The sequence below is a fragment of the Camellia sinensis genome, chromosome 13, assembly GCF_055761805.1.
Source record: "Camellia sinensis isolate YWXY chromosome 13, ASM5576180v1, whole genome shotgun sequence".
Classification (NCBI taxonomy): Eukaryota; Viridiplantae; Streptophyta; class Magnoliopsida; order Ericales; family Theaceae; genus Camellia; species Camellia sinensis.
This window is the reverse complement of record NC_138973.1, coordinates 15078194-15098466: the sequence shown is the minus strand read 5'-3', so window position 1 is coordinate 15098466 and position 20273 is coordinate 15078194. Positions and strand designations below refer to the sequence as shown.

General features: G+C 34.5%; 1 protein-coding gene and 1 pseudogene across 1 annotated transcript; one reads left to right on the top strand and one right to left on the bottom strand.

Moving 5' to 3' along the window:
• Positions 1–3893: 3893 nt before the first annotated feature.
• Positions 3894–5214, bottom strand: LOC145806528 (ubiquitin-like-specific protease ESD4). The gene is made up of 6 exons (XM_082903833.1): positions 5121–5214; positions 4866–5003; positions 4673–4782; positions 4506–4572; positions 4302–4398; positions 3894–4163 (listed from the first exon to the last, which is right to left on the bottom strand). Exons 1-6 carry the CDS (start codon positions 5187–5189, stop codon positions 4129–4131), a joined length of 516 nt encoding a protein of 171 aa, XP_082759959.1. The 5' UTR covers positions 5190–5214; the 3' UTR covers positions 3894–4128.
• A 7348-nt stretch (positions 5215–12562) lies between these two features.
• Positions 12563–15075, top strand: LOC114300408 (pectin acetylesterase 8-like; annotated as a pseudogene).
• Positions 15076–20273: the final 5198 nt, after the last annotated feature.

Below are 20273 nucleotides of genomic sequence, written 5' to 3'. Positions count from 1 at the left end.
AAATAAATAATTTACAAACAGAAAATGACAAAAGAGTGTGTAATGACCAATATATCAAAATTCAATTTGTTATGATTTGAATCATAGATTTCAAGTGAACAAACCTTAACGACAATATAATTTGTTTCTGCAGGTGTTGCTGTGGGTAATTGTAACGCCCTCAAAATAACAACATTAAACCCATCAATAAAGATATGCATTGATATGTAGAAGTTCCACATTCTTCCATTTATTAGAGTTCCATTACAAAAGTATTACATGTTAACAACAAAAGCAAATGCCCTATGGGCTTACAGCTTTCCAAGTTAACACTTGGTTACAACAAAAGAGTACTAACTCATTTCCACATTAAGCCCTTGGCTTGAATTTACATGTAATACATCAAAAAGTAAAACGACAAAAGTATGTCCGCCTCTAGCCTCCCAAGCTATGTCCTTGGAGGTGGCATGCTACCTGTACCTGAAAATGATATTCCCATATAGAGTGAGCCACAGCCCAGTAGAAATACACTAAACCAACCATGAACAATGACTAAGAGATTAGCAATTGATAGATGGCCAACACTGATACATCTACATAAATCACATTTTATGTCATACGACTTATGAGTCCAAGTTACTTTTCATTTTCCCTTTTTCAACAGATAGGCATATAAGCTCTATCTACATTCTCAACAGATATGTATAAAAACTATATCCCACATTCACAGACAAGCAAATAAGCTGTATCCACACTTCACAAAGATAAGCATATGAGCTCTATCTTCACTTCTCTAGACAAGCATATGAGCTGTATCTACGGAGTTCATCCCCTATCTTCTCCTAATACTATCCAGTTTAGAGGTACATCCCCTATCTTCCCCTAAACCGCGGAGTACATCCCCCATCTCCTCCTCTACACATAACGTATACAAACACGTTGGTTCTATATACAATCACTCAATACATACAGTTAATGTATTCTATCAACCGTCAAATTCCATGACACATTTCATTGATTAGTTTCCGTTTGCCTAATCATCATGCATTGTCTACAACAATCACGACTATCCTCCACCGATAGCCCAAAGCAATTATTTCTAAACAGAAAATAAATGCACAAATGGATATTTAATCAACATTTCATTTCCTCATTTCTCACAATTAATTATCCCAATTAATCAAACAATGTAATTAGGTCATTATCCATAATTGACATTTCAACCCTTAGGTCCCTTTTTCATCAATGACTCAACATTTATTCCATTTCTCTATGCCAAACATGCATCTAGGTTTATTATGAATAAAACCCCAACTTTTGTAAAATAACACAAAAGCCCCAAACTTTTACCAAATTACCAAACCAACCCCAACATCTCAAAATACTAAAATTTAAAGACAAAATCCATAGAGAGGAGTAGGATATCCCTACCTCGACGTTTGAGCCAAAAAGGAGATGAAGACTCGAAGATCAACGTGCTCCAAATCCAAACTTTTTCAGATTAAGTCGAAGCTCTCAACGCCCTCTATCTTTTTAACAAAGGCCCTAGGCTAGATTCACACTCTAGGGAGATCAAATCTTAGAGAGAGTGTAGGTTTAGAGAGAGAGAGTCTCGGATCTAGGGTTTGAAAGAAAAAGAAAGTGAAAAACTGATGTTCAAAAACGCTACTGACCGCTGATATAAAGCACGCTCGCTCGAGCGAAGCCTTTGTCGCTCGAGCGACCAGACACAGAAAACTCTCGCTCGAGCCGAAAACTCAGAAGTGCACTCGAGCGAAAGAATGCTCGCTCGAGCTAACAACTCAAACCCTCAGGTCTGCAACTAGAAGCACGCTCGAGCGACAGACTTCTCGCTCGAGCGAAGAACAAACCAGACCGCTCGAGCGAAGAAAACTCGCTCGAGCCAAGAAGTGCAGCTCTCAGGTTCAGAACCAGACGCAATCGCTCGCTCGAGCGAAGCCACTCTGGTTCGATCCACCAGACACGAACTCAACTCTCGCTCGAGCGACCAACTCCTCGCTCGAGTGAAGGTCCAAAAATCTGGGCAGCAGCACTAGTCTCCCAAACACAACCAACCTGTAACAAACCTGCCCAACACATCCTATAACTCAATATACAAAGTAAAGAGGATGCAAACAAGATAATAAACAACTACCAACATCCACGGACACATGTCCGGATCACTGTACAACAAGGGTAAACCCGGGATCGCTATAGTAATAGTTGATATGATCTAGCGGGTGATATTGGAAGCTAAACTAAGATTTTTTTTAAATTTTTTTTTGAGGACTTAAATCTGTTAGTATTTTGTATAAATACTCTTAAATGATGGTTGATGGATATTTGTTTTGCTGTATGGAAGTTCATATTTTGTATGCACACTTCTTTTTTTCCTTGAAGAAAGAATTTTGTAAGGAATTATCATTCACCAAACGAAGTTGTAAGAAATCCTACACTGCCTTGCAATAGTAACTTGCTTTTCAATATTGTTGATCTTCCGTCCAGGTTCATCAAAAGACACTTCAAGATGTATATATGTGTGTGGTTTTAATATCGTTGATGGATCAATTCTTTAAGATGTATATATGTGTAAGGTTTTAATATAAATTTTAGACCACAGTTGCACTAGCAAAGGCTATAAAGCCATTTTGTTTAGTGTTTTTGCTCATTTTCAAAGCAAATGCACAACAGCAAGTGCATATAGAAAATTGAAGGTCATTATTCGTTCTTTTTCCCATAAAATATTCTCTTGAAAATGGCCAAACTGTCATTTGGTATCACACACTGTATTGTTCTAATTTATAGAAGTAGTTGCCTCTGCCATTCTTGACAGCAGATTTTGCGAAGTATCTGAATTTACTCTTGACTGGGAATTTGTTAAATGTGTTTTTGTTATCCATATTTTATCTCTTTTACGTTTATTTTAGGTATGGGATACATATAATTATTTTGTGAAGTGATTGAGATAATATAGCCACGGAAAATTAGAGAAGCCTGAATTGTGATATCTTTTTTGGTTCTTGAATTTGTTAAGGAAAGGAAAAAGTTAATTTAAAAAAAAAATGAGAAGTAAAAATTTCTTACTGGGGTTTGGTTGGGCTGGGTTTAGGGTTGCTAACGAATTGAAATTTATTATTAATATAAGTATTATTATATATTTTAATAATAATTTTGTATTTTTTTAATTTTAATAAGTAAATTAATTTAAATTTAATTCATTTTTAAGTTCGAGTTTGAACTTGGCTCGTTTATGTAATTGAGCGAGCTCGAGTTCAACAAATATTTGACGAGCTGAGCTTGAGTTCAATTTTTGAAGCTCGACTAAAACTTGCTCAAGCTCGAGTTCGACTAATTCTTAATAAACAAGCTTAAACATTGAAAATTTTGATTCGGTTCGTTTGCAACCTAGTTGGGTTTCAAGGAAGAATGCATAGGAATTTTTCAAAACATTATTTTTCTTGCATGGTTCCTAGAGAAAAATGAATAGACACAAGCTAAAACACTTTGGTATTGTTTTATTTTAATGTTTTGTATTCTCGAAAATAGAAAAAACGAAAACGGACAACATTTTTTTTTTTTTTGAAGTATACTTTTTATAAGAAACTTTAATGTTGTTATTTGAATTTTTCAAAACTGTTTTTGCATAATAGTAAAAATGATTAGTTTTATTTTTGAAATCATGAAAAATAAACGCCGCCCAATGTCCTACCCTAACGGTACTATGACGTCACTATGATATTTAGCGACGCTTTTGAAACGCCGTCATAGATATTTATACATTTTAAAAATCCAATCGTTGGGGCTGGGATATAGGGACGTTTAAAAAACGCTGCCATAGCCTTTTCTTTTCTTTTTAATTGTGCTAAGCTTGACATTTAAATATAGCGATAGATATTTATACCTGTCATAAACGATTATTAAGAACTAATAATTGATGTATATTAAATTAATAAATAAACTAAAGCTTGAAAGCAAAATTCATGTTCAAATTAAAAATAAAAAAAAAACAATGCATTGCATACCCAAGAATAGAAACAATTCATGTTCAAATTTTAAATACATCAATTAAAATCAAAGTCGTCTTTGTTCGCTCCCACAACCTTATCCACTATCTTTCCTTCTTTCAGGATCACAAAAGTCGTATAGCCTCTACTTCCATTTCAATTCACCCCTAGCTCTGAGTTCTGCACAAGGTAGCACACTTGAGAATATAATTTTATAACAAAGGTTGAGTTATAAACTCAAAGTTCACGAGTTTAAGAAATGCGATAACGTCATTGATTGTACGAACTTTTGAAAAATAAAAAAGAATAGAGCATCACCAGCTTTATATTGCGCGATATCACCAACAATAGGAGCTGAATTATGCTTGTATATCACAAGATCAAGTAACAAGCGAGCCCTATGCAAATAGTCAAACTACATGCCAAAAGTAGTGAGTACGTAAAAACATCACACATTATAAAATTAGTCTTCATAAAACATAAGATACTGATAAGTGGACAGTTGGGTATAAATGTAAGTACCTTGATTACACCCGAAGGCAAAGGTTTCCCTTGCATATATTTGATGACGAAAAGACCACAATCATAGCTATAGGAATGAGTGTAGTTGTAACAATAGAGTCAACGAACTTAGAGATTATAACATTAATGCTTATTTAAAAATCAAGAACGATAATGTAGTGTATTACTTGTTGTCTTGGCGTGGCATGTCTTCCAACCATTGAAATGCAAACGAACTAACATCTTGAATGTAATCTTCTCCATGCGCATATTGAAGCAGCTTATGCAATGATTGTACCTGTTGGTGGTAGGTAGTAAGGTACATGATCAAGAAACAAAAAAGTGGATACAAGTGGGGTATCATAATGGTTATTCTATTACCAATAATGTAGCTTGATTTTTTCGATCCTCATCGGTGTCAATACATCTGCTGGAGTCGAATAGATAGGCAACCCGTTTTTCCATGTTTACATTCAAGCACAACCAGTGGTTTTCCCTATGGTTGAAGGGCATGCAAATCTAAAAATATAACGTCGAATGTACATGCAAAAAATAAATAAATACATAACATGGATCAAATGTTATTGTGCATGGTAAATTTGGAAATTGGGTAATAGTAGTATTTTATCATGTTACCTCCTCACAAGCATGAAGGGGGCTAGTGTATCTGTAAATTCCAAAATAATCTTCTACTATATCTTTCATTGTGTCATTAGAAGGTTGATACAAAATCTTTTGCTGCATATTCAATTTTAACATATAAATAACTTGTGCCTAAATAAAAAAAGTCTTTAGGTATGTCTAATACTTACCGATACATGGGTCGGAAAGTACCAAACCTTGTGATCCTTATTTGGAAACTTTTTCCTTTGTTTATTTGTCAATTTCACAACAATGAGATTTATAATCTGCAGTGCAAAATATATGAAATTTATGAATAGGCAAAGTAAAGTAACTTGGATGATGGAATGGTAGCAAATAAAATAGGAGAAGGAGAAAAGTCTTACACACGAGGATATCCACTGATATGGTTTCAAGGACCACAATTCCTACCGTGTGGCAGATTGTGCTTCCACGTAGTGCAGTTTCATCCGTACAAGATATTCCCTAGCACATGGATAACTATGTGAGTTAGAAGGTATAGTACTTCATACATAACAAGTTAAAGGTAGTCAAATTGTACCCTTCTGAAAGAGATTCATCAAATGCATATCGTAGAACGAGACTGTCATAGTCATTTAATGGGTCTGGCAAAGGCACGGATGACTTGTAAAGGTATTGAGAAGAATAGTGCATAAAACATATCAAGCTTGGTTAGTGTATGTTCATGAAGATGGTTAGTGTATGTTAGCGCAAAATAACCACATATACAAAAGATACTATAATAGTTAGTTCCAAACCTTTGGGATTTCATGAACAACATTACCCCCAAGTTGATCAAGTAAATTATCAAATAGCTGATACAAGTAAAAGAAAAGTAAGAAACAAACACTATTTATTACACATATATCAAATATGTTTTGAGACACAATCATTTAGTTTACTTCATCGAGATTGTTATGAATATTATTGTCAACGTTGTTGTCAGTTGACGATGGCTTCAACTGTGGTCTTTTCTTCTTTACATCAAATTTCACAAAAGGTGTACGCAACCACTGACTGGCTTTGCAATTCTGGGTCCCTCGAGTCTGAGGACCACGAACAACACTACATGATGATGACATTGTTACAGCATTCATTTCGACTGCCTTTGTATCACTCTTTTTTGCGTGCAATCTCCCCTTTTGTGGAATAGAAAGTTGTTCATTATTTAATGCTTTCCCACCAACCAATTTGGCTCGTTTCTTTGCAACTGCCTTTGCATTTGGTGGTGTGAGGATTGGTTTTGTTTTTCTCAAATGCAAAGTTTCCATTGGTTTTTTGTCATTCATATTCCTTATCTCATCCTCATCTACAAACTTCGGGGAATTGGCTGCAACCTTTTCGATACCACTATGATCGAGACCAACCATTTCAATGTCAATTCGATGCTCCTCATGTAGTTTGCGTGGTGGTGTTTTAACATTTCCACCATCAACTGGAATGCGTCGTTCTAATAACTTAAGAATTTGACCAACTTGGTTCTCCATTTTGACCAGTCGCTGCTCCGCAAGTAGTTTGGTTGGTGGTGTTTTAACTTGTTCTCCATCAACTGGCATGTGTTTTTCTAACAACTCAAGAATTTTTTCAACTTGATTCTCCACTTTGGTTAGACGTTTCTCATCCTCATCTTGCCTTGTGTCCTTGTGGCCTTGGACCAAAAGGGCATGAATTTCAATGACTTGTTTCTCAACTTTAGCCAATCGGGAGTCATCATTCTTGTCAATTCTTCCCTGGCTAAGAGTTACTGCATTGGACTTTTCACCAATGTTAGGCAAAGCCACCTATTCACAGATATACAATAACTTGTTAATGTCACCGGTGTAATGTAAATTGAGCTATAATTATAAAAAGTCATGTGTTGTAAATATTTACCTCAACATTTAAATATCCTCCCAAAGCTTTAATTTGATTCAAACCCTGCTTAATTTCTGAATTGCCCCAATAGGATAAGCGAGGAATGGAGTTGGAAGTAGCCACCAACTCCCTTTTGCGAGCAAATTGTTCCAAGTAAAATAACTACATGGGAAAAAAAAATAAAAAAAAGAAGTCATTTTAATGTGTGTTCGACAATATACAATAAAAAATAATAGATGAAATAATTACACATCAAGGGGAAGTACCATTAGAAGAAGCAAACAGCCACACATAGCAGACCGCTCTTTGACCTTGGCAATAGCAATGCGGTCGACAAGAAAATCAAGGGTGTGCTTTGCCCAATTGAATTGACTGATGGACTCAAAATTTTTAACCATTTTAATGAATGATTGGTGTACGCCTGCCTTTGTGGTGGGGCAGAAGAGGGCTCCAATGATGTATAAGACAAATTTCCTTTTAAATTCAGTTCCAGCATCTTTTATTTCAAGCAGATAAGATTTCAAAGATGTGAACGGAACAAATTTATTCTTCATCGCAAGTTCATCACATAGGTTTGTAATTTCATCTACGGACTCTGTTAACTTCACAGGTAGACCATTGGAAGGTAATCCCATCAACTCATGAACATCTTCTACGGTGAGAAGCATTCGAAGACCGTGGACATTCAATGAATGAGTTGAAGGATCAAAGTTTTGAACTAACCAATGACACAAGTCATGATCTATGTGCGTGCACCTAAGGCTTAGGATGCCATGAAACCCCATATCACTCACTGCTTGTTGTTGTGCTTTGTCCAACCTTCTAATAATCTTACAAATTGATGTAAGCTCAATTCGGGTTTGAATTTTTATTTTTGGAGGCTTTTGTTGGACCACAGTTTTTAATTGGGCATATTGTTCAGATTGCAGCTTTCCCATTTGTATATACTTATTTTTTTCTTCTTCAGGAAGTTGATTCCATTTGTCCCCAATATCCTACATTACATGCATAAAATCATATGAACAATTACATACAAGCTTACAAGTACAAAAGGAATACTACAAACAACAAGAATACGTTGCACTTACCTTCATGTCTACTTTCATTTGGGTTTTTTTTTAACTCCATTGATTGTTCTTGGCTATAAACATATTGTTAGGTTTTATTTCTTGGCAATCCCGTTTGACAAAACTCCTTTGAGTTGTAATTTTATTCGCATTTATATTTCAGTGAGGCTATGAGTTGTTAGAGGCGAATCCAACCCGAATCGTGCTTTGCAGAGAAGTTTGTGATGTCAATGTATACAAGTTTGCCACTTCGCTGATTATTACGGGGGTCGAGCTGAAGCAAAATGCAAAAATGCATTCAAAGTTGCCTGTCCGATCATGTTATGTTTTTCCAGTTTTGGCCTTCCCGCTTGAGCGGGGAAAAGGGCGCTCGAGCGGGGTTTACAAGCTCACAGTATATCTGCTATGCCTGAAAAAGTACTGGATGGTGTGATTCGACGCTCAAGCGTCAAAACCGACGCTCGAGCGTGGAGCCTGTATGAAATCACAGAATTTGAAGTCTCCGCTCCAGCGGGAAGACCCACGCTTGAGCGGACCGCGCGATCCCAGATTTCCAGATTTGTTAAGGAGTTGGTTTTCTTCTGAAACTAGGATTGCTTGGTTTTCTATAAATAGTTGGTTTTCTCCCAACACTAGAGGAACTTCTCCAGATCTTATTTTTGGATCTTAAGGTTTATATCTGGAGATATTTTGCTAGTTTCTTTGATGTTTTTTATTGAGTATTCAACTCATGGTTTAAAGAGAGTACATCAAAAGTTTGGTTTGTTATACACAAAAGAGAGAGTTGTTCTTCGGTGGAGTCTGAAGAATTCGAGCCTGAAGCTTCGGTGGATCCTGGAGTGGCTCTTTGGAAAGACAATTCCGAGGTGAAGATAGGGTTGGAAGAGGCACATAGAGGTTGGTTCAATTAGGCGTTGTGGATTCGCTAGGTAATTGAGAGTATACCTGTGTAATTCCTTTAAATCTTCTTAGTGGATTGTTCTTGTGGCTGTTGCCCGTGGTTTTTTTATCACAGTTGGAGGTGTCCAATTGTGGTTTTTTCCACGTTAAAATCGTTGCGTCTCTTTATCTTGATTGTTTGATTGGGATTGTTATATTCTGCTTAAAATTGATACATAATCACAAATCAACATCTAGGGGATTTCTAGATTTTTCACATATGAAAATGAATATAAGAATTCGTATAATGGAAAATATATAACTACATACAGATAGATATTAACGAAATACCAAAAGAAAATGAATGGAGTGATCGGGCGCTTTGGAGGATCAGCCGGCTTATCCATTAGGCTTCAATCAGAATTCCTTGTAAAGAAAGACAAGAAAAATAAACTCATAATATCTTTGATTAGGAAAAAAAACAAACAAACAAAAATCTTAAAGGTTATAGTACATTCATCAAATGCACGACATGCACACATGAATGGATTTGTTTTATAATAATGTAGTTAACAAAGACTATGTTTCCAATGTAAAAAGGAAAGACACTAAAAAAAATTCTAATCATAAACAAAAAATGATACCCCAGTAGCTTAGGTCACATTAGCATAAAAAATAGATTAAAGAAGTTAATTTTTTTGGACAAAATTTGTAATTTGGTAAGGAAATTTTTTTGTCGCAAAAAGGAGCCAAATATTTTGGCACCATACGAATTGATAATAAAAACGACATTGTTTTTTATTTTATTTTTGGGACTATTGTAGAAAAAAAATAAAAAATGATGTCATGGTTATGTATAGCTCCTTTGCTCCTTCAAGTCTCACTTTAGGTGTATAGTCAGAAGGTTGAATATCTTTATTAACTGGTTTTACTTGCTTTGGTTTTAGCTATGTTGTGGTTCACTTTCCCATATTTTATCTTGCTAATTTTTTTTTTATTCTCTGCATGGGTTTGGGGATGGCTTGAACCACATAAAGCACTTGAAAATTATAAATGTTTAGGAAAGCAATTTGTTTTTTAGAATACAAAATACAAGAAATTAGAAAATGAGAGAATGATTTGATACAGTTGTATTCAGTAATATACATACACTAACTAAAGATTTGATGCACTAAGGACCCTTGCATACTGCTATACCCACTGCCACTCACAATTGAATCTTGGGTTGTGAATAGAGCTTCTCTTGTATTAATGCTATGCTTATTATTTGATTTTATTATTTATATTTATTCTGTCATTGATACTTTAGATTCATAATAAATAATACTAATATATGAGCACTACTACAAAATTGGTTGAATGTCACAATTTTTAACTTTGACCTTATACTTTTAGTCTTAGTTTTTTTTTAATACAAAAACTGTGATGAATGAGGGTGTGACCGTACAAGTTATATCATAAATATTTTGCTTTTTAATTTGGCCATCACGCATACCATATAATTTAAATATATTGAAGCATAGAGGACCTTGTAGGAAAAAATATGTACCTGTCGAAGAAGTAGTTCAGCAACTACACAACCAGCAAACCAGAAGTCAATAGTTGTAGTGTACTCCGTCGATCGAAATATAAGCACAGATGTAAGAGGTATTGGCCTCTCCTCTTACCTGCCAAAAATAAGGAATGAAGCATTTCAACCAAAACACAAAACTAAGGGAGAGGGGAAAAAATTAAAAGACATAAACCAACATGTCAAAACTTTAAAAATTCCAAAATGAAGTTGTTATTTGTAAAAGAGTTAATGAGGTGGTGGGAAAATAGCATATATGAAAGGGCATCATTAGTGATGAAAAAATGTAAAATAATTACAATTACATATGAGGGTTTATAGAACTGTAATAAGTATATAGCATATTAATTAGGATACATGTTAGAGTGTAAATCCTTTGGAAATTAGGCCAAATGTTATAATTTGCATATGGTACACATCTCAAAAGGGGTGTAGTAGCATGACCATACATACCACACATAAACCCATATAAACTCTAGTTTGGAATGAATCAATAAATCAAAGACCCCAAAAACAGAAGAACAATAATTTTTTAAAGGCATTTTTCTGTTTCATGTATCTTCATGCTCTTGTAGAAAAAGCAATAAACAACAAAGAAGGGGGGGGGGGGGAAGAAAAGAAAAAGAAAAATAAGAAGTAAATTAATAATTTAGTTTCTTTGAAGTTTGAGGGTTTTGAATGAAAATAGGTTTTTCTCGAATCAAGTAATTTTGATATTTTTTTTAATTATTTAATGGAAAATCAAGATGTGTGTATTTGCTAGTTCGATATGCGGTCAGATGTGTTATTTGACATGAATGTTGGAGGTAATCCTATCATCACTCTATTTCAATCCAGATGATTTTTTATTTTTTTATATTTTCTTTATTAATTTGCTTGTGTTTATCATTATTACTTACCTTCTATTGAAGCAAAAAAAAAAAAAAAAAAAAAAAAAAAAAAGAAAGAAAGAAAGAAAGAAAGAAAAAGAAAAAGAAGCCAAGGATGGTTGCTAATCCTGCTAGGAAGAGTGGGAGTAACTAAGTTAGAAGTGGGAGGGGTTTATCGAAGGTCATTATCTTGTGTTGTGCTTTTTGTTGCTCTTTCGTTCCTTATGGTCACCTTGGAGGATTAAGCTATCTCTCTCTCTCTCTCTCTCTCTCTCTCTCTCTCTCTCTCTCTACTTGGGTGATAAAAAAAATAAATTAGACCATGTAATGCCAAAGGGATGGCAATGAGGGGAAGTAATGAAGGAGGCGGTGGTGGAGGTAGCAATGATGGGTTGACTACGGATTTCTTACGTCTTAGAACAATCTCTCATAGGGGGTTTCCAAACATGGCTGGGCTTGATCATATGATAGTAGTTATGACTAATATGGTATTGGTTATGATATAAAATCATATAAGTTCATAACTAAATGTATGGTACATCTAAATGTACCATAGCATCACCCGTGATGTGATGAGAAACCTCCATTTAATGATTGTTATCGATAAAAAATTGCAACGTCTAGTGAAATTGAAAGTTTAACCCCTGAAAAAACAGTAATCACTATTATCCACCTGTAATTCATTAATTGCAGAGTCTAGAAAGAGGAGCGCGTAAACCGATAAGATTCTCTGTGCTGCAAATTCTCTTTCTCGCATCGCAGCAGCTTTTTTTTGGGTTTCACTTTTTGGTGCCTCTGTTTTTTTACTGGGTTTGGAGCCAATTCTTGTCAGTTGGCTCTTCTCTTCTCTTTTGGTTAATAAAAAGAATAAAACCAAACCAAACACACCACACAATTCATATATATATATATATATATATATACTGACACTAGTGTATCAATTCAATTCAAGCCCACTTCTTATTTCTGTAGAAGACTATTGTTTTATCAATACTGGGTTTGGGTTTTCAAAGCTTGTTTATATCTAAATACTCATCTGGGTTTTATTCTCTATCAATAAAACAATTTATTCTCTATCAAATTTCCCAATATATTCCTTGTAATTTAATTAAATTAATTATTATTATTATTTTTGGGTTTCTCTGTTATTTACATATAATTCTTAGAATTTCAATGGTATGGTATGTTTAACAGAGGTGCATAATGGCCAATGGGAGATTAGGACAATGGTTGCAAATGCTAGTTTGTGTACTGATATTGCTCAAAACAGAAGGCTTTTATGTTGGCATAACTTATGTTCAGAATGCTGTTGCAAAAGGAGCAGGTTAAAATCTTCTTCATAATAAGCCAATTTAAATTTTTTTTACAATCTTGACTATAATGTGTTTGGGATTCTGATATTGTGCAGTTTGTTTGGATGGGTCTCCCCCAGCTTACCATCTTGATAAGGGGTTTGGAGCAGGAATTAACTATTGGTTGGTTCATTTTGAGGTTGGTCCTTCATTTACCATTTTGTTTTACAATACAAAAATGATTTGTTTGTTGTTAAGAAGATGATTGAAAAGAAAAATAAGAATTGTGAAATCATATAAGATACCCAATTTTCTGTAATTTTATTGGAAATTGAATTGAGAACTGATTTTGATTTTTTTGAAATGCTAATTGGATAATTGCAATGATGTAATTGAGTGCTTTGATGTTTAGTAGTATGAAAATCTTACTTGAGTGACGTTTCTTACTTGGAAACATAATTTTGTCCTCCCAAGTAAGAAACTAACTCACATCGAGAAGAAAATCTCTCTCAACGGAGATACAAGATGTGAAACATGCAAATGTTAAATAAACAAAAGAAAAATAACTCAAACTTATTCTAATACTTTGTGTTTATATTATATTATTTATACTTCATGAAAACAATTTGTTGACATCAAACTTCAATAATAATTCATATTTAAACACATATTACAATTGAACAGAAGAAAGTAATTTTTGAGGATATTTAATATATAAAATATATACATGCTCATAATCTTAGAAACTTCTATATGCTCCCGCTCCCTGCCCCCACCCCACCTGATTGCTAAGATAACTACCCTTGGCAGTTCATTGTGAGTGACTAAGTTAGGCATTTGACGCTTTTCTATAAAACCCATTTGATGTATTAGTCTTTTGGTTTTACTGATTGCTTTGAGAGTTTCATTGCAAGATCTTTAATGGATTCTATAGAGAACATCCTACCCAAAAAAAAAAAAAAAAATAAATAAATAAAAAATGAACATTGTCTACTGTGTATTTTCAGGGAGGAGGATGGTGTAACAATGTTACAACTTGCCTTGCCCGTAAGAACACTTGTCTAGGTTCATCTAAGCAAATGGCAAATCAGCTTGTTTTCTTTGGGCTTCTGAGCAACCTGCAAAAGTTTAATCCAGGTATGCCCAATTGATCTGGATTTCATTTCTTTCCCTTTGAACTTTCACAGGTTTTCGAGCTTCTTTCCTAATTAAGAAAATTAACTCTATTTCAATACACAGACTTCTATAATTGGAATAGGATCAAGGTTATGTACTGCGATGGGTCATCATTTACAGGCGCTGTCGAAGCAGTCAATCCCGTGAGTTATATTAGTAGCAATTACAACAAAATTAGGAGATTAGTACCTACATCGCTTGTAAATTTGTATTTTGTTGGATTTATGATTGCATTTTTACTTTCATCAGGCTACTAATCTTCACTTCAGGATTTTTGCCGCTGTCATTGAGGATCTATTAGCAAAAGGAATGAAGAATGCTGCAAATGTATGTGTGGTTCATATCTATGTTGCATACTCTCTTTCTCCCTCTTCATCATCATTATCATTGTTCTTAATTACTCCTAAAACTCAGTTCAAACAGGCTATCATCTCAGGCGGTTCAGCTGGTGGTTTAACATTCATATTGCATTGTGATAACTTCCGAGCTCTCCTACCCATCGGTACTAAAGTAAAATGCCTTTTGGACGCTGCCTATTTTATCAATACGTAAGCTCTTCTATACGACTTACAATCACAATCATATTTCTGAATTATGCAAGAATTGAAAATTTTTCATTTTATTCTGTAACTAAAAACACCATGGTACTGTAAACAGGAAGGATGTTTCCGGAACACAACACATTGAAGCCTTCTATAACGACGTAGTCACCACACATGTACCCTCTCTCAATCTCTCTCTCACATGATGTTTCCATTACAATTTTTGTGGTTTTCATTTTGCTGATGTGAGTTCAGATTCTAACTTTCATTTGACTCCGCTACTCAGGGATCAGCAAAAAATTTACTCATATAGTGCACTTCAAAAATGGGACCTGGTTTGGTAAGAGTTGTTTGTTATCTCAATCGTATTGTTCCTTATTCCCTAATTTCTTGTCAATGGTACCAATACATCTCAACTATGTTGCAGTGTTTTTTCCCCCAGAATATGGCTCAGCAAATTCAAACACCACTTTTTCTAGTAAACGCAGCCTACGATTCATGGCAGGTTAGCTCATCCCTACAAATCAACAAAATACTCAAATTTACGCGATTGTTATATCATAGAAGTGTGAAACTAAGAATATTTGAATTTTTTCCCCAGCTTAATCTGTTTTTGGTTGTTCTGTTTGATGAATCTATTCTTATGTTATTTCTCATAAGAACAGAGAATTTGTTTGGGAAACAAAATTTGAAAATATGAGTTGGATGTTTCGGCACATGTCATGCATATCCGACATATACTGTTTGTTAATGTGAAATTTCTTATGTCCAGTTAGACTGACGGGTTCATTATCATTATTTTAACTATTTGTTTATGCTATGAAAGGTATAACAGAGGATGATTTGGGATGACATTGCTGATTGTAGATACAATCAAAGACAGATAGAGAAAGAGCCAATAGTTGGATTACAAATTTTGAACTTTTTCAGAGGAAAAAGCTGATAAAATAAAAATTAATATCAGATATTCATTCTTCAGTTCTGAAATCAAAGTGGCACAGCTATTGGATATAGATTTTAATTTTCATTGAGAACCAAACTTAATATCAGATATTCAATAAGGGTTAGGGTTTTCAAATCAAAAGCCCTAATGTAAATGAAGTTTAGAGTTAGAAACAAACCTGAGCCACAGAAAATATCTCTTGGAAATATTCGATTTGAATGGAAGAAACTCTAGTTCTTGACGTCAAGAGAGTGAGAGGTTACACTGAGAGAATGGTGGTCCCGACGCCGACGGGGCTGGTGGTCTTCGGCAATGGTTGAAGCTCCAGCTATGGTGGAAGAGAGGAGGGAGGAGAAGAGAAGAGCAAGAGCAAGAGCACGAGCCAGAGAGGGAGGCCAACTGGCTTCGGGACTGTTGGACTACGACTTTGCTCTGTTTGGTAACCGGGTACACCGGTTGCCTAATTTAAGAGAAAAATTATTTAATAACTTAGTTATGACCTGGTTATGAAGTAATATGGTATAAGTAAATAATTGAATATAACTAAGTTATGAGTTAATATGGTGGTGGTTATGACTAATATGGTATAGGTTATGATATAAAATCATATAAGTTCATAATATTTCATAATCATAATCATAAAGAATAATGCTTGGGACCCCCTTTTGGGGGTCACCCCCTCACCCCCCTTTGCCACGTGGCGGGTGGTGATTGGAGGAGCAGGAAAAAAAAGAAAAAGAAAAAGAAAATGTAACCAATGAGAGAGAGAGGGGGTCAAAGGGGGTGGAAGGAAAATGGGGGATAAATCATTGTTGGAATCATAAAATTATATAAGTTCATAACTAAATGTATGGTACATCTAAATGTACCATAGCATTACCCATGATGACATACTTACAAGTTACAACTATAACTTGTACTTAAAACAATAAATTTACCATGTTGACCATTTCAAGTTATTAAAAAAATATTATTTATATAAATATTAATTTTTTCACATATCAATAAAATGATATTATTAATTATACTTATACCTATAATTTTTACTTAAAAAATAAATAAATGATGACAATTTTAAGCTATATTTTTATCAAAATATGTTATTTATAAAAATATTAGTCATATGCTTATAATTTATAAATGTTTGAATTTAAAATGAAGAGACTACCAAAAAAAAGTCACGTGATTCTGTATATTAAAAAAAAAAAAATTGAGAAAAATTGTTTGATAGATATATGGAAATCTAACTACATTCAAGTTCTAGACTAGTTTGAAAATAATTTTTTTGTTACTGTTACTTTTCCCTTTCCCTTAGAGTTATGTTTTTTTCTTAGGCTTATGTTGCGTTTAAATTATGAATTTAAGTAGGAATTTAAAAAGGAAAAGAGAAAATGTGAGTGAAATGTTACTATATTTCACCTACATTTTATTCATCTTTTTTAATTTTTTTATCCAAACACAGTTTTAATGATTTAACAATTAGGAGAGTTTTTGATAATGCATATCTATTAAAAATCATTTGGGGTGGATAAATTTCGTAAATTTTTTTCAAATGCTTGGGTTTTTATAGTGAGCCCTAAAAAAAACATATGTATTAATAATTTAATACGAAGAGAGCATCAATAACTTTTGTCGTCCAACGGTTAGCATAATTGCCTTCCAAGCAACAGACCCGTATTCTACTCCTGGCAAACGCATTTTTACTCTTCTTTATGCTGTTTTTGGTTGGGGATTTGGGGAGGAATTTGGAAAGGGAAAGGGAAAAGGTGTGTGAAATTAGATGAAATATAGGCATATTTTATTCACATTTCACCTACCTTTTTCATTTCCCTTTCTAAATCGCTCTTCAAATCCCACAACCAAAAACATTAATTTTTTTTTATATTTGCTTCTCATTAAAACCATCCTCGGATGGAAATCATATTTTAGGATCTCTGCTTTTACTCTTCTTTAATTTTTTTTATTTGCTTTACATTAAAACCATCCAATGATGGAAATCATATCTTAGGATCTCTGTTTTTAATTTTTTTTTTTAAAATTCATTTAAATGCACTCTTAATTGAATTAATTTTTAAAATTCGCTCATAATTAATATGATTGAAAGTGATTCAAGATAAGAAAACAAAGAAATTCATATTAAATCATATGCTTCTTTTATGTAGAAAGAGGTGATCTTTTATCATCTCATTGGAACGTATGCTTGTAAATTACAGAGCATTGTGTGATTTGAAAATTGAAACTCAAGCCTAAACGTGTTGGATTTAAATTGCACTTGTATTTCGGATTAAAAGTCACTTTCTTTCTCTTTTGAACACTTTTCGTTTTAGATTGACTTTAATGCACAATTATGTTATAATGGTTCTGTCGTCTTCTATTATTTGTAGGTGCTTGTTGCTTGTTAAAACCATAGCTTGCTGCTCACTTGCTGTTTTTTTTTTAGTCAAAAACACCAATCATTAAGATTCAGAACTATAAAAATGTCACTCTCATATCATTTTATATGAGTTTTATGTAGAAAAAGTAAAATATTTTCTTTATCCACAACAAACCATTCATAATAAACCTCTTTTATACCATCATTGTTTGGTTAATAAACTTAATAAACTGGTTTTTTTAAATTAGAAAGTGGATACAAATTGGTAAACAAATCATACCCATTTCAATTCTTGCTGAATCCCATTAAAATACGAGGGTAAAGTGAAGCAAAAGATCATCTTCACACATCTTGACAACTTCATCCTCAGGAAGTGTAACCATGACCACCCTGCCAAAACTACCCTCATCACCAGGAGAAGGAAGGATCAAAACTTTCCTTTCTCCAAATTCAGGCTCAATGTAACAAGAAAAACGAATTGGATTGAACCCACATCTTCAAACATGGCTAAATTTGAGTCCAAACCATCTAACTTAAGCACAAATGAGATCATAACCATTCATCAATAGAGGGTTATGATAATCAAAGCCTTCCAATCACTTAACCAAATCCATAGTCCCCTCAGTGTCTGAGAGGGGAGTTCTAGCCATGCAAAAGGGCCGAGCAATTGACTTGATGGGCCCAGCCCAGTCCACCGCCTTACAGCTAGTTAAATTAGACTGAAGTGGACTGGGTCCGCCAAGCAATGTCAACTGAGCTCCATTACCTTGGCCGAAGTGTCCTACCCATAAACCGTGTTGATCTTACCAAGCCATGGTGAGCCAAGCAAAGTTGGGCCAAGGTGGAGAACTAGGGCGAGTTAACTTGGCCGAGATGCAGTTGACCGGTTGGGCATCTCGGAGCTAGACCGGTTGGTGTAAGTTGTTGGAAGTGAACGGCCTAATGCCGGATTACGGGTAGCTCGGCAAGAGTTGCCACGTGGCCTAATGGAAGGGCAAATGAGGGAATCCACTGTTCGTGGGTGTCAAAACCGTTTGGCTATTTTGTTGATGTTGTTTGGCAGTATTATCGCGCACACACGTGAAGGATGAAGAGAGGATAGTACATCCACATGTCCAAGAGAGGGCGAATAGGCCAATATGCACACAAGCTATATAAGCCCTGCAACATTTATGTAATAACCCCGACCCATGATTAACTGATAAACCATGATTTAGGATGCCTAATAAGTAATTAAGCTAGAATTTTGCATTAATTGCATGTGTGATATGCCATATGAGATTCTATCTGTTTTGCGTAGGCATATTTGTTTGTGTTTCTGTTCTGTACTGTGAATTGAAAGCCTTATCGACATCCGATTACGAAATTAACTTGATTTATGTGTTAGTTAGAATTTTTAGAATTTTATAGTAGGTTTAATTGAAATTCGATTCGGAACGAAATAATTAGACTAATTAATGCTCATTTGTTTAGTGGTAAGCTTAATTAATTAAGTTTCTTAATCAAGCCTATAAAAGGCTCATATACCATTTGAATCACCTTTCCTTCATCATTTTTGAGCTCAACATAACGTGAGAGAGAAAGAGAGAGCTAGAGATTGAGATCAATGAGGAAGAGTAAGGAATTAGCTTGGATTTAGCTAGAAATTGAGGAATTGACTTGGAAGCTCAAAGACATAGCAATTTAGAACTCAATTAAGGATCTTAGGTGAGTAATTGATTCCTAATCTTTGTGTTCAAGACATAAGTGGTTTAACTTAAGAGGGTTAAGTGTTTAAGTTTGAGAATTAAGCTTAAGTAGATGAATTCATGCATGTAAGCATATATCATAGCATTTTGAGTTTGAATTTCAAACAAATCCCACATGCATGTGTCTATCTTGACTTTGTTTTGAGAATTCATCACATTTCTTACCATTTGACTTTGATTGATCATGTTTTGGAAAGTTTAAGCTCATAACAATTCATGCATGTTTTGTTCACATCACATTTTTAAGTTTCAAGTTGAATTTTGAGTAATTCGCAAGCTTTTGAACCTTGATTTTGTGAAATGATTTTGAACTCACCATGTTTTATTAGTTTATAAGTGTTTCCTCAAGTTTTTGGCCCAAAAGACCATGATTTGCAGCTTTGAATTTGAGTTTTGAACTTGGAAGAGCAATTTGGAAATTCTAGATTCTGCCTCACTGCTCGAGTAACAGATCATGCGCTTGAGCAACCACTCTGTGTTTTGAACCTCCACTCGAGTGACCAAAAGTTGGCTCGAGCGTAAATTGCATGCTCCCAGAAGTTGGCACATTTTGTAGACAGCTCGAGCAACAAGAGTTGCGCTCGAGTGAAGACCTCAGTCTCACGCTCGAGCGACTATTGAGCGTGCGTCGAGCGAAAAAAGCAAACAACCAGTACTTTTTTAGATTTTTACAGACTGCTCGAGCGAGGCCCCTGTTTTCAACATAATTGACTAAGTGTTTCAAAGTGCATTTTGGCACCCTCATTGCATCCTAGGCATTCCTAAGCCATGATTAAGACACAATAATAAGGATAAGACTTAGAAACACACTAAGAACGAAGCACAATGACTGT